The sequence below is a fragment of the Chiloscyllium punctatum genome, chromosome 44 (assembly GCF_047496795.1).
Source record: "Chiloscyllium punctatum isolate Juve2018m chromosome 44, sChiPun1.3, whole genome shotgun sequence".
NCBI classification, from domain to species: domain Eukaryota; kingdom Metazoa; phylum Chordata; class Chondrichthyes; order Orectolobiformes; family Hemiscylliidae; genus Chiloscyllium; species Chiloscyllium punctatum.
Genome location: NC_092782.1, coordinates 16,348,434 through 16,365,203, shown reverse-complemented (window position 1 = coordinate 16,365,203; position 16,770 = coordinate 16,348,434). Strand labels below are relative to the sequence as shown.

The following is a 16,770-nucleotide window of genomic DNA, read 5'->3' as shown; positions in this document are numbered from 1 at the left end:
CAGAGTGAAGGGTGACCCCTCCCACACCTGTGTCAGGGTGAAGGGTGACCCCTCCCACACCTGTGTCAGGGTGAAGGGTGACCCATCCCACACCCGTGTCAGTGTGAAGGGTGACCCATCCCACACCTGTGTCAGGGTGAAGGGTGACCCATCCCACACCCGTGTCAGAGTGAAGGGTGACCCATCCCACACCCGTGTCAGTGTGAAGGGTGACCCCTCCCACACCTGTGTCAGGGTGAAGGGTGACCCCTCCCACACCCGTGTCAGGGTGAAGGGTGCCCCACCACTCTCAGTGTCTGGGTAAAAGCCTCTCCCTGCACCTGGCTGTTAAGTATAAAGTCCTCTATGCAAAGTTCCAGGCCAAAACGTTCACACGTTTGAGATGTAGAGAAAGAGATTCATTTGTTCAAAAGAAAAGAAGATTTGGATTTGTTACAGAACCTTCCATAACTACAGGAAGGCAAATGCTGTCATTGCATTGATATGCAGGAATGCCTTCTCCTCACTGCTGCCCTGTCACTGACAGTGATATTTGCACAGTCTGCCAGGTTAACCTCACAGACAGGGGTAAATTCTAACAGCCTTCAACTGATGTCTGATAAGAAAACTGACTCGGTTATGTAAATAGTTCTTCAGAATCGGAGCAGTTCCAGTTTATAATCTCTTTGATAAACAAAGGGGCTGATTCTACTCCTGTCAGTCACTGCCTCTGCACTATGGTGTGGAAGCAGGCCAATCAGCCCATCGAGTCCACACCAAAGGGCATTGCACCCAGACCCATTCCCCATCTTATCCTTGTAACCTTGCATTTCTCATGGCTAATGCACCTCGCCTACATATCTCTGGACACTATGGACAATTTCCCATGGTCAATCCACCTGACCTGTACATCTTTGGACTGTGGGTGGAAACTGGAGCATCCAGAGGAAACTCACAGAGGCATGGGGAGAATGTGCAAACTCCACATAGACATTGATCCAAGGGTAGACTTGAACCTGGTGCTGTGAGGCAGCATTGCTAACCACTGAGCCACCCTGCCAACCTAAGGGTATGATTTCTTGGAAATTGTTTAAGTGGATTAGTTTGTGCCAAGTGTAAGCTAGATGCAGTGGAAAAACTATAAAGTAAAGTGTGTTTTACCTCCTGAAGATCATCCAGCAAAGTGAGTGTGCAGTCACCCTTTCGTCTTGCCCAGAGAGGAATGTCTTTATCAGGTGGGATGATTGGTGTATCCCTGACATGGTCACTCTTTTGCTGGCTGTCAGGCAACAGGCCTTCTCCACTTTGCGGAGAGTCTTGCTGTAGATGTGTTGGAACCTCCTTATCTGCAGCTCTCTGGTCAACAGAGGCTGTCTCCGTTGTAGGACATGGGATCTGTAAGTAATCGGCTGGTACAGAGGAGTCAATGTCGGAGACAGGCTCTTCAGGCTCTTTCAACAGCCTCTGAGCCCTTCCAGCACTCCTCGGGGAAGCTGGGGACGCCATCATCTTTCTCCTCATTCTCCGTAGGGACGGGGACAAGGAGACCCTGGCAGGGGCCAACCTGTCAAACTGAAAGCAGGGACTCTGGGAAACCTCGACATCCGGGGAATATCTGAAGATGGGCAATGGACTGTGCACCAAACTCTTGATGTGTTCGTCCTCTTTCTCTTCCTTAGAGAATGGACTTGCCTGGGCTTCTGCGTCATGCTCCCAGGCACAAAGACCCTCTTTTAAACCATTCTTTCCATCAAAGGTCTCTTCTTCATGATCTAAATTCACGACTTCACAGGCCCGATCTCGCATTTCCAAATAGGAGTCAGTGAGCAGATTTTGCACATTGACTTCCATGAATCATCACTTGTAGAGTTTTACCTACTGAAAAAAACAAACAGAACATTGATGTAGTCTAACTCATATAACTTTATTGAAGTGAAGGTTTGATCACTCTGACATGACCTAACATAGTCTTCGGACAAAGGAGGAGTTGCCTCATGGCTCTCCTAAAAGTTTGATATTTTTAACTGTCCTCTCCCTTAAGATTTGGTTAAGAGGTTGGTCCTTCAACTCCATTCTGCTCAAAACAAAAGACAACCCTTGACTCCACCCTCCTTGTAATCCGCTGCTCAATCCCCAACTTCCCTGTCCCCTTCAAAGTCCTTGAATGTGTTGCCGCTGCCCACACTCATGCCATCTTTCTCAGAATGCCGATCAGATTACCACATCATACCGAAGACACTCTTACTGATGAAATCTTGTGATGGGCACTTTTCACCTCATCCTTTTCAATCTGTCAGCCTTTGACCATGGTTGATGACACCAATCCCCTCCGACACCACTCCATTCAGGTGGACGGGTCAGGCCTCACCAGGTTCCATCTTTATTTATCTCACCATAGCAACGGTTTCAGTTCCAATGGCTCCTCTTCCTACTCCTGATCTGTCTTCTGAGGTTCCCCGCAGATCTACTCTTAATCCCCCTCTGCCTTCTCGCCTATCTGCTACTTCTTGCCAACTTGAACCGATGACACCTCATCAATTTTATGCTGACATGGTCCAGTTCAACCTTACCACTTCCTCTCTCAACCGATCATTGACCAGAAACTGAACTGGACTGGCCATATTAAAACTGTTGGCTGGAAGAGCTGGGCTATGAATTTTGTGGTGACTGGCTCACCTCCTGACTCTCCACACAAAGCCTGTCTACCATCTATAGGACACAAGTCAGAAGGGTGGCAGAACTGCCTGGTGACTGCAGCCCCAGTAACAACCAAGAAGTTTCAGACCATCCAGGATAAAGCAGCCCGATTGATTGGAATTCCACTTACAACCTCAAATATTCACTCCCGCCACTACTTTAGTCACCTGCAAGATGCCCTGTAGCGACTCCCTTAGCTTCCATCAACAGCACCTTGCAAACTTGCAAACTCTACCATCTCGAAGGAGAGGGGCAGCACATGCATGGGATTGTATCATGAGAGCACCAGTTGTTTGACTCCCACTGAGACACATGCCAACCCAACTTGGAATGATATCACCCATTCCTTCACTGTTGCTCGGTCAAAATCCTGGAACCCCACCCCCCTACCATCAGCACTCTAGGTGCACCTACCTACACCAGATGGAGGGGAGCAGTTCAAGACAGCAGCTCACCACCACCTTGTCCACGGTGCTTAGGGATGGGCAATAATGGGTCAATGGGAGCACACCTTTGGACTGTACCAGTAAATGATTGCACCACATTCTGACAGAATTTACAATCAGGCTTCTGTGTGTCAAAAGGCAGTTCACAAGGTCAACCAGTGCAATCTATTACATGAAAGACAGGATTCTTCCTCAACGGAAAACTGGTATGCGAGCCTCCGTCAAAAGTGCAATCCTAAGTTTACATTTACAAAATACCTCGCAAGAACCGTAACAAACACTACAGTGGACAATCAAGCAGAAAACTAGCCACCAGGATACATGAACATCAATTAGCCACAAAACATGACCCACTCTCACTAGTATCCTCACATACGGATGAGGAAGGACACCACTGACTGGAACAACACATCCATTTTAGGACAAGCCAAACGGAGACTAGAATTCCTAGAAGCATGGCATTCCAACCGGAACTCTATCAACAAACACATTGACTTGCATCCCATTTACCATCCCCTGAGAAAAAGAACATGAAATGACATAACGACAGGAAATGACATCACAAACCCAAAGAAACCCTGGGTGGCACGGTGGCACAGTGGTTAGCACTGCTGCCTCACAGCACTAGAGACCCAGGTTCAATTCCCGCCTCAGGCGACTGACTGTGTGGAGTTTGCACGTTCTCCCCATGTCTGCGTGGGTTTCCTCCGGGTGCTCCGGTTTCCTCCCACAGTCCAAAGATGTGCAGGCCAGGTGAATTGGCCATGCTAAATTGCCCGTAGTGTTAGGTAAGGGGTAGATGTAGGGGTATGGGTGGGTTGCGCTTCGGTGGGGCGGTGTGGACTTGTTGGGCCGAAGGGCCTGTTTCCACACTGTAAGTAATCTAATCTAAACCTAAACACATAAATAGAAAGTGGGCCATGCCAGCAGTGCCTCATCCAGAGGCTCACTGAAGATGTTACCTAGTATAGTGATGAAATATCTGAAAATGAACTTGCAGCTCAGCGAGCAAACCTACATCCATGACAATCCTAACTTTGAAGGTTTTTCACTCCCGTTGTTCCAAAGTTACAGCCCCTTAGCTTTGGTAATTTGACTGACTTTTGCCCAGCTCGTTACCATCCTGCAAAGCAAGGACCAACAACTGAGCTTCTTAAAGGCCCCTGGTTAAAATAAACCCCGGCCAGAGATTCAAATCGAAATAAGTACTGGCCCAAAGCAGCAAAGTTATGCAACGTAAGTTATGACACTTTGGATTCCCAAAGTTATTTCAAGAAGTTTGCAAAATGGCCAAAACAACTCTATATTTGATCAGTTTTTAGTTACCAAAACATAAGAATTGGCAAGAGGTGGCCATTTGGCCCATCACCATTTAATATGATCTTGGGTTTCAACTCCACTTTCCTGCCCACACCCATATCCCTGGATTTCCTGAGACAGCGAAGTTCTATCTTATCGTGAAGTATTGAAGGATGGAATATCTACAACCCTCTGGGTACAGAATTCCATAGATTTCACAACCCCATGCTTGAAGCCGTCTCTCCTCATCTCAATCCAAATGATCGCTCCCTTATCAGGTGGCTGTGGTTTAGATTCCCCGGCCAGTGGAAATGTCCTCTCAGGGTTTTCTCGCTCAAAATCAGAATCTTGTATGCCTCGGGGGAAATTGTCTTCTTGACTCGAGCAAATATAGACCTGTATTACTCAGACCCTCATCTTTGAATGACTTCCCTCCCTTTCTGATTTCAGGCACCAATTGAGTGAGCGGTCCCTGTTCAGCCCTTTAACGCATTATACTCAGACTCTCGGCAAGGTTCCCTTATCTAATGTTCCCGATGGGGATCCCCAAGTAGTTCAGCTCCCAGGTGAGGAGGGATGAACTGGCTCCTGTTTTAATTCACCTCCTGCATCCTCCACCGGCCGGTCACAACAACGTCAATTTATAAACAGACGTCATCCCTTGTGGATGGCTTTCTCCCAATCTGAAATGAATTTGTGTTTTAAAAGGAGCCAATTAAACCAGACTCTCTGAAGTTAACAAAGAGTGAATTTTCTAATGACTAAGCATGAGAAAAATTATGAATGCAACACCCATACACAGCTTAGATGTAACAGATAAGTCCAAAAAAAAGATAAAAGTTTGATAAAAGATACATAGGTCGGTCTTTGAATTGCGGACGAACACCTGACAATTGAACTCTGCAGAGACAGATGTAGTAACTGCAGATGCTGGAGGTTAAAGTGAAGATTAGAGTGGTGCTGGAAAATCTCAGCAGGTCAGGCAGCATCTGAGGAGCTGGATAAATCGACGTTTCAGGCAAAAACCCTTCATCGGGAAAGAATCTGCAGCCTGCAGTCACTGTAATGGAGATTACCAGTAACATGTATGTTGGTGGTTGTTCAGTTGGTTTCATGATCCTTTGTTTTGCAGATGGGTTGAGATTCTGTGGTTCTGATTCCTTGTGATTGAACTCTAGCATTCAGCATGAGAGAACGTCCATTGGGACCAACCGAGCTCCTCACCCAGGAGCTAGTTCCTTTTGAACTGGTTTGCAGAGGTTGGAGTGAGAAAGGGTCTTTACTTACAACAGAGGGGTAACCAGGGGATAGTAACACAGCAACATAAATGCACAAACCCAGGCTGGTACTCACAACAGCATGCAGTCCCACTAGGCCACTCATGTAGATTTGAAACTGACTTTTTCTGCCCTGGCCTTGTGTAATCTTCAAAAGAAAATGTGCCTGCAATTTGGGACATAATCCACGGGGGTGGCTTGCAGTTGAATAGTCAAGCCACTTCAATTATCTTTGCAATGACAACAGTTTACAGTCAAGTCTGACTTGACTTACCTCTGCTCCAGTTTAAAGAGCGTATGCTTGAAATAGTTCAACAGCTTCACGAACACCTTCCACCCTGACCTCAAAACACTTCCATTGGTGACGTCACCCATGATACCATAACCACACCCACTCTAGAGACAGCCTCTTCCCTCACGCCTAACTTCAGCTCCCCACCTAGCTCCCAGCCCTGCCATGTTTTTACCATCCCCCCCAAACTTCCCCCTCACTGAGTAAAGACTTTACCTTACTCCAACTATGCTCTCGGATCAATGAATTCAATGCACGTTGTGATATCGAATTTTTCTTTAGCCATCTCCATCTCCGAGCTTACTTTTTCCATCAGGAATGCCACCCATCCTCAAGGGACCCCTTCTCCTATCTCCAACACTCTCCATCCACTTGGACACCCTGTGCTGGTCTGTTACCCGCTCTCGATGTCTACATTTCCAACTGCCTCTGTGGCATTGACCACCTCAACCTGTCCATCCCTCTCACCCACGCCAACCTCTCACCCTCACAACGCGCAGACCTCCACTCCCTCCACTATAACCCCAACGGCAACATCAAACCAGTGGACAGGGGGGAGCAGTGGTAGTTTTGTGCACCAACCTCTACACCGCTGAAACCAGCCGTCAGCTCGCAGACAACTCCTCCTACTGCCCTCTTGACCATGACCTCGCCTCCCATTTCCAATCCATCATCTCCCAGACCATCCATAACCTCATTTCCTCAGGGAATATCCCACCTACAGCCTCCAACCACATAATACGGGAACCCCACAATGCCCGGTTCTACCTCCCACCCAAAATTCACAAACCTGACTGACCTGATCGACCCATCCTCTCAACCTATTTCTGCCCTACCCAGCCTATCTCTGCATATCCTACCCCCCTTGGTCTAGGATCTCCCCACATTCATCAGGACACCACCCACACCCTCCATCTCCTCCATGACTTTCGTTTCCCTGGCCCCCAATGCCTCGTCTTCACCATGGATATCCATTCCCTGTACACATGGCAAAGGCCTCCAAGCCCTCCATTTCTTCCTCTCCCATCGTCCCATCGTTACCCTTCCACTGACACTCTCATTTGATTGGCCAAACTGGTCCTCACCCTCAACAATTTCTCCTTCGAGTCCTTCCAGTTCCTCCAGACCCATGGGGTAGCCATGGGCACTCTTGTGGGCCCCAGTTATGTCTGCCTCTTCATTGAGTACATGGAATAGTCCATCTTCCACTGTTACACAGGCACCATTCCCCACCTTGTCCTCCGCTACATTGATGACTGTATTGGCACCACCTCATGCTCCTACGAGGAGGTTGAACAGTTCATCAACTTCATGAATACCTTCCACCCTGACCTCAACCCCCCTTCCTGGACCTCTCCATCTCCATTTCTGGTGACCGGCTCAACACAGACATCTACTTCAAATCCATCAACTCCTACAGCTACCTGGCCAACACCTCCTCCCACCCTACCTGCTGTAAACATGCTATTCCCTACTCCCAATTCCTCTGCCACTGCATCTGCTCCCAAGAGGACCAATTCCACCATAGAACATACCAGATGGCCTCCTTCTTCAATGACTGCAATTCCCCCTCCCACATGGTCAATGATGCCCTCCAGTGCATCTCCTCCACTTCCCACACTTCCACTCTTGAACCCTACCCCTCCAGTCGCAACAAGGACAAGACCTCCCTGGTCCTCACCTTCCACCCCCACCAACCTCCCTATACATCACAACATGCTCCGCCACTTCTGCCACCTATAAACAGACCCCACCATTAGAGATATATTTCCCTCCCCACCCCTATCTACATTCTGCAGAGACTCTTTCCTCCGCAACTTCCTTGTTAGGTCCATGCCCCCACCAACCCACCCTCCCCTCCCAACACCTTCCCTCGCCACCAGAAGAGATGTAAAACCTGTGCCCACACCTTCCATGTAAGGCCCTAAAGGATCTTTCCACATCTGGCAGAGATTTTCCTGAACTTCCACACACATCATCAACTGTATCCATTACTCCCGATGTGGTCTCCTCTACACTAGGGAGACTGGACGCCAACTTGTGGAATCCTGTGGCTGACCACTTCAACTCCCCCTCCCACCCAGCCAAGGAGCTCCTCCACCGCCAGATTCTAGCCATTTGACGCCTGGAGGAAGAATGTCTCATCTTCCACCTTGGGATCCTCTAACCACACAGGATTAATGTTGATTTCACCAGTTTCCTTATCTCCCCTCCCCCCCAATTTACGGCAGATCCAACCTTCCAACTTGGCACCACCCTCTTGACCTGTCCATCTTCCTTCCCACCTATCCACTCTGGCCTATCACCATCACCTCCCCTCCCCCACCTTCATTGCATTCCCAGCTGCCTTCCTCCCAGCCCCACCCCCTTCAGGCCACACCTCTCCCCCCATTCCTAATGAAGAGCTAATGCTCGAAAAGTCGACTCTGGTGCTCTTCGGATGCTGCCTGACCGGCTGTGCTTTTCCGGCACCACACGTTTTGATCTGATCTCCAGCATCTGCGGTCCTCACTTTTAGAATCTTAGAATCCCTACAGTGTGGGAACAGTCCCTAAAGTCCATACTGACCCTCCAAGGAATATCCCTCCCAAACACATTCCCCATCACTTTACACTTACCCCTGACTAATGCACCTAACCTACAGATCCATGAATGCGATGGGCAATGTAGCATGGCCAATTCACGTAACCTGCATATCTTTGGATTGTGGGAGGAAACCCACGCAGACAGGGGGACAATGTGCAAACTCCACACAGGCAGTTGCCCAAGGCTGGAATTGAACTCGGGTCTCTGGCGTTGTGAGGCAGCAGTGCTAACCACTGAGCCACCGTGCCGCCTTTCTCCTTGTTTTTAAAATAGCCTTCACATTCACACAGGTGACATTCCATGAGTTCTCTCTCTCTCTCTCTCTCTAGTTGTACCGGCCCTCTTTTGTAGAAAATCCTGGAATTATAACTTTTAAAATGTCGGCCCCAAAACATGTTGGTCTTCCAGAGCAAGGACTTCACCTTAACCTGGTGTTGCACACTGGCACATTCCAAGATCCAGGACTAGATACTGAGGGGCACACTAAAGCTGGACGCAGATGCTGCCAAGGTGCGGTTGGGAAAGACGACTGTCTGAGATCTTTCTGCTGGAGGCAAATGGGGGAGGGTTCAGTTCTCGAAACCATCCTAGTGCATCAATAAATGTAAATATAATCTTGTATACGTAAGAGATGTCTTTCATTCTTTTGGATAGCCAATGTTCGATTGTTTCCTTGATATGTTATGGTACAGAACTGAACAGCGTTGGTGATATGAATATGTACAAAGACATTTCTTATGAATAAAGTATATTTTTAAAATTAAAAAACACACCCAAATGACACATGTAATTCAGTCAAGGTTGGAGCCATTATTCACCTGGCAATATTTTATTTGTTAGCAAGTATAGGAATTCCAGACAGTTGGGTAATGAAGAGAAACCTGCAAAACCACTTCCCCGTTGTGTAACCCACACCCTCAATCATAACGAGAGACTAAACTGCTATTGCTTCCACTGGCTGGGTTCTCACACATAAATGAACAAGCTATTTATGCTAATCTCAGGTCAAACCTTGCAGGCTCCTTATGTTCCATCGGTTAGTCTTTGTGGGGAAGAAAAGGGACCTTGATGACTTCATTTAGATTCATGAAAAAGACCCCATCAAGTTATTTTTCAATTTTCTTCCCCCAGAGGGTGGTGCGTGTATGGAATGAGCTGCCAGAGGAAGTGGTGCAGGCTGGTACAATTATAACATTTAAAAGTCATCTGGATGGGTATTCCAAAAAGTTCAAGAGAGACTTGGAGAAAGTGAGGACTGCAGATGCTGGAGATCAGAGTCGAGAGTGTGGTGCTGGAAAAGCACAGCAGGTCAGGCAGCATCTGAGGAGCAGGAGAGTCGATGTTTTGGGCATAAGCCCTTCATCAGGAATGAGACTTGTGGGCCGGGGGGGTGCTGAGAGATACATTGGAGGGGTGGGTGGGCCTGGGGGGAAGGTAGTGATAGGTAGATGAAGGTGAGGGAGAGGGTGATAGTTTGGAGAAGAGGGTGGAGCGGATAGATGGGAAAGAAGACGGATAGGTCAAGAAGGCAGTGGCGAGTTGGAGGTTTGGGACTGGGATAAGTGGGGGGGAGGGGAAATGGGGAAAGTGGTGAAATCCACATTGATTCCATGTGGGTGGGGGGTGTCAAGGTGAAGATGAGCTATTCTTCTTCCAGGCATCGGGTGGTAAGGGTTTGCCGATGGAGGAGACCCAGGACCTGCATGTCATTGGTGGAGTGGGAGGGGGAGTTAAAGTGTTCAGCCACGGGGTGGTGGGGTTGGTGGGTGCGGGTGTCCCAGAGATATTCTCTGAACCAATCCACAAGTTGGTATCCTGTCTCCCCGATGTAGAGGAGACCACATTGGGTGCAACAGATACAGTAGATGACAGGTGTGGAATTACAGGTAAATTTCTGTCAAATGTGGAAGGATGGAGGTGAGGGGGGAGGTGTGGGCACAGGTTTTGCCCTTTCTGCGTTGGCTGGGGAAGTTGCCAGGAGTGGGGTGGCATTGACCTGACAAGAGAACCATGGAGGGAATAGTCTCTCTGAAATGCTGATAGAAGTGGGAAGGGAAATATATCCTTTGTGGTGGTGTCTGTTTGTCGGTAGCAGAGGACGATACAATGTATCCGGAGGTTGGTGGGGTGGAAGGTGAGGACCAGGGTGGGGGTTCTGTCCATGTTGCAGTTGGTGGGGTGGAGTTCAAGTGCAGAGGTACAGGAAGTGGAGGAAATGCACTGGACTGCATCGTCGACCATGTGGGAAGGGAAATTGTGGTCTTTGGAGAAGGAGGCCATCTGGGATTTTCTATGGTGGAACTGGTCATCCTGGGAATAGATGCAGTGGAGGTGGAGGAATTGGGAATAATGGATAGCTTTTTTACAGGAGGCAGGATGGGAGGAGGTGTAGTCCAGGTAGCTGTGGGAATGAGTGGGTTTGTAGTAGATGTCTGTGGTTAGTCAGTCACCGGAAATGGAGATGAAGAGGTCCAGGAAGGGGAGGGAGGTGTCCAAAATGGTCATCTCCAAAACCTAACCATCTGACACCTGGAGGAAGAACGCCTCATCTTCCACCTTGGGGCCCTGCAACCACACGGGATCAATGTGAATTTCACCAGTTTCCTCAGTTCCCCTCCCCCCACCTTATTCCAGTCCAAAGCTTCCAACTCAGCACTGCCCTCTTGACCTGTCCATAGTCTTTCCCATCTATCCTCACCACCATCTTCTCCAACCTATCACCTTCTCCCCCACCTCCATTCAGCTATTGCACTCTCAGCTATCTTCTCGCCAGTTCCACCCCCCTCCCATTTATCTCTCAGCCCCCTCGGCCCCCAAGCCTCATTCTTGATGAACGGCTTATGCCCAAAACGTTGATTCTCCTGCTCCTCGGATGCTGCCTGACCTGCTGTGCTTTTCCAGCACCACACTCTCAATTTAGAGAGATATGGGCCCAATATTGGAAAATGGGACTGGATTAGTTTAGTTCTGGTAAGCATGGATGAGTTGGACTGAAGGGTCTTCTTCTGTGCTGTACAATTCCACCTTTCTCTCTCCTGCCTTTCTTCCAAGGCCCACTTCTTCAGCTGTTCTTACTCCTCACAGCTCAGAGATTACATCAGTGGTCATAGATGGTCAAAGTTACTACTGTCCTCGGTGTCACTAGGAGTGCCAATCCTTCAGGAATGTCTGGGCAATTCACTGTCAACCTCCCGATGACAGTTCCCGGGGCTCGGATATGTGCCCACTTCCTGGCCAGTGTCCATGCTATATGGCCGTGTCACCCAATGGTCCTCGACATCCAAGCAGCAGAGGGAGCAGGGCACACCTCACCTACCTTCATGCAGCTGAGGTCAGGATTGGAGGTGAGGGGGAGGGGGCCACTAGAACTGGCAGATGGACAGGGAGCCTCCGTAAACACTCTGCGCTGCCTGCAAATCCCAAAAGGTGAGGCCTGTAAAAATCCCCAGGTGGCCACGGACCTGCCTGCCGCTGGTTTGCTGGAAACTGTGTGTGAAGTGGGCAAGATCCCTGGCAGCCATCTTGCCTTCACCCTAACTGAGGGCCCCAATTAATGGCTGCATAAGTACCACTTCCTGGCCAGAGGCAATTTTGAGGCCAGAATGACAACATTGGAGATAGTTCTTGGGGCTAAAGGGATCAACAGGTATGGGGAGAAAACAGGAAGAGGGGACTAAGTTGTGTGATTAGCTGTGATCAGATTGAATGGTGGAACAGACCCAAAGGGCTGAATGGCCTATTCCTGCTCCTATTTTCTGTCTTACTTGGGGGGAAGGTTTAATACCTGTCAAGTTGACCCCACACAAACCCTCTGGTTGGAAAATTGGGCACGGCAAGTCTCCCTCACGTGCCCCTTTTCTGATGGAGGACCCCCAACCTATCAGACACTCCATTTCAGCTACTCCCTGCTCTCTTGAACCCAATTCCATCCCATTCACCCAGCCTCCCAAGGACATTCCCCAGCCCCTGCACTCCCTCTTGCAGTTCCTGTGCAAGACTCCCTAAATCCACCTCATCCTGGCATTTCGAAATTGGCACTGTTTACGATGCCAGCAGTGACCACCTCTCCCAGCACTGCCAGGACTCCAAAACTGGCAGACAGTCAGAAAACTATCTGAGGGCGCGTCCTGTCAAGTGGGGTGAGGGCATCACTGGCTAGACAGCATTGATTGTCCATCCCTAACTGCCCAGAGGAGAGTTAAGAGTCAACCACATTGCTGAGGTTCCTGGGTCACATGTAGGTGAGACCAGGCAAGGTTAGCCGATTCCATTCGTACCTGGGTCTCGGGATTAACAGGCCAGCAATAATACCACTAGTGAGGGATAGAAGTCCTGTGTCTACCCAATAAGTGTTCCTCAGAGCATCCAAACAACTACAAGACACCTTTGGCCACTGTCACATACAGGCTCACATCATCCCTGTTCCTACTTGAGATATTTGTTATTTAAGAAACATCCCATCGTAGCTTCTTCTTGCCACAAGGCTGCAAGAAAGAGGGAGCAAGATCATCACATTGCATCACTTCCTGTGATGATATATATTGTCTTATTAGCAGACAGACTTAACCCTTTAGAGTCTAGTTAGCAGCTCAGGTGCCAATGCCAGGGAGGTTCCACCTTATGTACTAGACCTGGCTGGATTGTGAGATCCATAACTGAATCTCCTCTTAACTTGTATCTGAGGTGATTAATTCCAGTCTGTCCAGTTTCCCACAAGTTGTGGAAATAGAACATAGAACATAGAACATATGTACCCAAATGTACCTAAATTTCACAACTTCGGTTCTCAAATTTCAGCACACTCCTGAATGACAAGTTGATTGTCAAAAACATCTCACATTGACTCTCAGCCATGCATCTTTAAAGTAAACCTTGCCTCAGGTCGAGTTTACGCTGTCAGACATTTAGATTAAACACACAGAGTGATTCATGTGTGGAATGAACTTCCAAAGGAAGTGGTGGATGCAGGTAGTTACAAAGTTTAAAAGACATTGAGGTAAGTACATGAATAAGAAATGTTTGGAGAATATGGGCCAATCGCAGGCAGGTAGGACTGGTTTAATTTGAGGTTATGGATGGCATGGACTGGTTGGACCAAAGAGTCTGTTTCCGTGCTTTATGATTCTATTATCTAGTGAAATAACCAGATCAATGATTCCAGCAGAAGCCCCCCACTCTAAACCTGGCTGTTGAAATGTGCTGAATGCCAGCATGTTAATAATGCATCCTCAACAAATCAACTGAGTGTCCACACTGTCAGATTGCAATGCAGACTCCAACAGTGATTGCAGTGTTTAAATGAAATGGGTAAATTAACAGTGTGAAACAATACACTTTCTCTATTCTGCTTCCATGATTAAAGCATTAAATGTGCCACTCCTCTCCCTGCACACAGACTGTGAAACCTGTAGTTGGTAAACTATGCCTCAGCATTCTCACCTGCAGGTACAATGTGAAACGCAAAACTGTTCTCCTAACTGAACAGCAGTCTGCTTTCGGCCTGCACAAGTCAAACAGAGATACCATTCATGATTTGGGGATGCCGGTGTTGGACTGGGGTGTACAAAGTTAAAAATCACACAACACCAGATTATAGTCCAGATTTAATTGGAAGCACTAGCTTTCGGAGCTCTGCTCTTTCATCAGGTGGTTGTGATATCGTTCAGCATGTAGCTCTTGGTCAAAACTACATGGGATAAAAACCTCTTCATTGATTAACAATTACATTACTCCCCCCAATCCAAATTCTATTTCCAGCAATTTAAGGACCTATACAGCTGGCCTTGATAAGAACAATAATAAAAAGGAGTGGATAGAGAGCATTCAGCCCCTTATGCCTGCTGCATTATTCAATGAGATCATGATGGATCCATTTTCCATTTTCCTGCCTGCCCATCCCCCGCCCCATAAACTTTCACTCACTTGTCGATCAATAATCTGCCTAAACCCCCCCCCCACCTTGAACATAGTCAATAATCCAGCCTCCACTGCTCTCCGGGCAAGAGAATTCCAAAGACGGACGATCGCCTGAGAGACAAAATTCCTCCTTGGATGAAAAATGAAAAGAACTGTGGATGCTGTAAATCAGAAACAAAACGTTTCCAAGGAAGGGTCACGGGACCTGAAATGTTGACTCTGGTTTCTCTTCATAGATGCTGCCGAGCTTTTCCAGCAATTTCTGTTTCCTCCTTGTATGGCTTTCCTCCTTATTTTGAAACTGGGCCCTCCAGTCCTAGACATTGCCACAACAGGAAGCATCCTCTCAGTATCTATCCTTTCAGCATCCTGTGTTTCAGTAAGATCACCTCTCATTCTTCTGCGCTCCATGAGTCATGGCCCAACCTTTCCTCATCCCAGGAGTGAAGCTTCCCCCAGTGGTTTCTGATGTATATAAATCTCTCCTGAAGCAAGGTGATCAAACCTGGATACAGTATTTCAGGGGAGGTCTCACTAATGCTCTATACCAAGGGAGCAAGAATTTGATGCTCCATTCTCCTTGCCTAAAGACTACCATTCCATTTGCCTTCCTGATTACTTGCTGAAGCTGTATGCCGACTCTAGAGGAGAATAGGGATTCACTGCCCAGAGAGAAACGAATGAGGCATTTCACCTTTTCACCTCTAAAACTTACCCATTATACCAATTTACATATATGTGATACCTCCTTCTTCCCTGGAATCAGATAATGTCATGGTGTATTTGACAGGGATTAAATTAGATTAAATTAGATTACTTACAGTGTGGAAACAGGCCCTTCGGCCCAACAAGTCCACACCGACCCTCTGAAGAGCAACCCGCCCAGACCCATTCCCCTACATTTACCCCTTCACCTAACACTACGGGCAATTTAATATGGCCAATTCACCTGACCTGCACATTTTTGGACAGTGGGAGGAAACCGGGGCACCCGGACGAAACCCACGCAGACACGGGGAGAATGTGCAAACTCCACACAGAGAGTTGCCTGAGGTGGAGAATTGAACCCGGATCTCTGGCGCTGTGAGGCAGCAGTGCTAACCTCTGTGACACCGTGCCGCCCACGAATGTGATAACACTGGAGAGGGTGCAGAGGAGGTTTGCCAGGGCTGGAGAGTTTCAGCTCTGAAGAGAGATTGGACAGACTGGGGTTTTGGCAGAGGAGATTGAGATTAGATTACATTCCCTACAACATAGAAACAGGCCCTTTGGCCCAACAAGTCCACAATGACCCTCCGAAGACTAACCCACCCAGACCCATTTCCCTCTGACTAATGGACTAAATACTATAGGCAATTTAGCATGGCCAATCCACTTAACCTGCACATCTTTGGACTGTGGGAGGAAACCGGAGCACCCGGAGGAAACCCACACAGACATAGGGAGAATGTGCAAACTCCACACAGACAGTCGCCTGAGTCTGGAATCGAACCTGGGACCCTGGTGCTGTGAGGCAGCAGTGCTAACCACTGAGCCACCATGCTGCCCCAAAGGGGGCATGATTGAGATAGATAGCTTGGGATGGGAAGAAAACTCTCCCTTGATGGAGGGATCAATGACCAAGAGACATAGATTTAAGGAAAGGGGCAGGAGGTTTAGAGGAGATGTGAGGAAAGGCTTGCTCACTCAGAGGCTGGTGGGAATCTGGAACTCACTGTCAGTAAAGGTGGGAGAGGCAGAAACCATCAAAACATTCAAGTATTTAAAGGTGCATTTCTTATGTCAAGGCATACAAAAGGCTATTGGCCAGGAGCTGGAAAATGGGATTAAAATAGTTAGGTGGTTGTTTTTGACCAGTGGGGATATAATGGGCCAAAGGACCTTTGACTGTGCTGTAGATTTTTATGGCATCCATCCAAGTAGTCAGTTCAGACGTTGGTCTAAGGAAATTCAGCACGTCCACAAGGGACCCTTACCAACGTTCATTAAGGCAGCATAGAAAGCATCCCATCTGGATGCATCACAGCTTGGTATGGCAACTGCTCTTCTTAAAACCGAAATAAATTACAGAGAGTCCTGAACACAGCTCAGTCCATCAGACAAACCAACCTTCCATCCATTGACACCATCTATACTTCCGACTGGCTCAGCAACCAACATGATCAAAGACCTCTGCAACCCTGGGTTATACTCTCTTCCAACTTCTCCTGTCGGGCAGAAAATATCAAAGCTTGGAAAAACGTACAAAGAGATTGAAGAAGAGCTTCTTCCCCGCTGT

The 16,770-nt window shown here is 48.1% G+C and overlaps 1 protein-coding gene across 7 annotated transcripts in view; it reads right to left on the bottom strand.

Moving 5' to 3' along the window:
• The window catches only part of plekhg7 (pleckstrin homology domain containing, family G (with RhoGef domain) member 7), a 96,736-nt gene that overhangs the window by 74,156 nt on the left and 5,810 nt on the right, over positions 1-16,770 (bottom strand). For 4 of the 7 annotated variants that reach the window (XM_072562341.1, XM_072562336.1, XM_072562335.1 and 1 more), the window contains exon 2: positions 1,141-1,857. The exons of 1 other annotated variant lie outside the window; for it this stretch is intronic. In XM_072562341.1, coding sequence (XP_072418442.1) covers positions 1,141-1,830 — 690 coding nt within the window. In that variant the 5' untranslated portion in view covers positions 1,831-1,857. Of the gene's footprint in view, positions 1-1,140; positions 1,858-8,998; positions 9,021-16,770 lie in introns of those variants that run through there. 2 more of the 7 variants (XM_072562339.1, XM_072562338.1) reach the window with 2 other exon arrangements.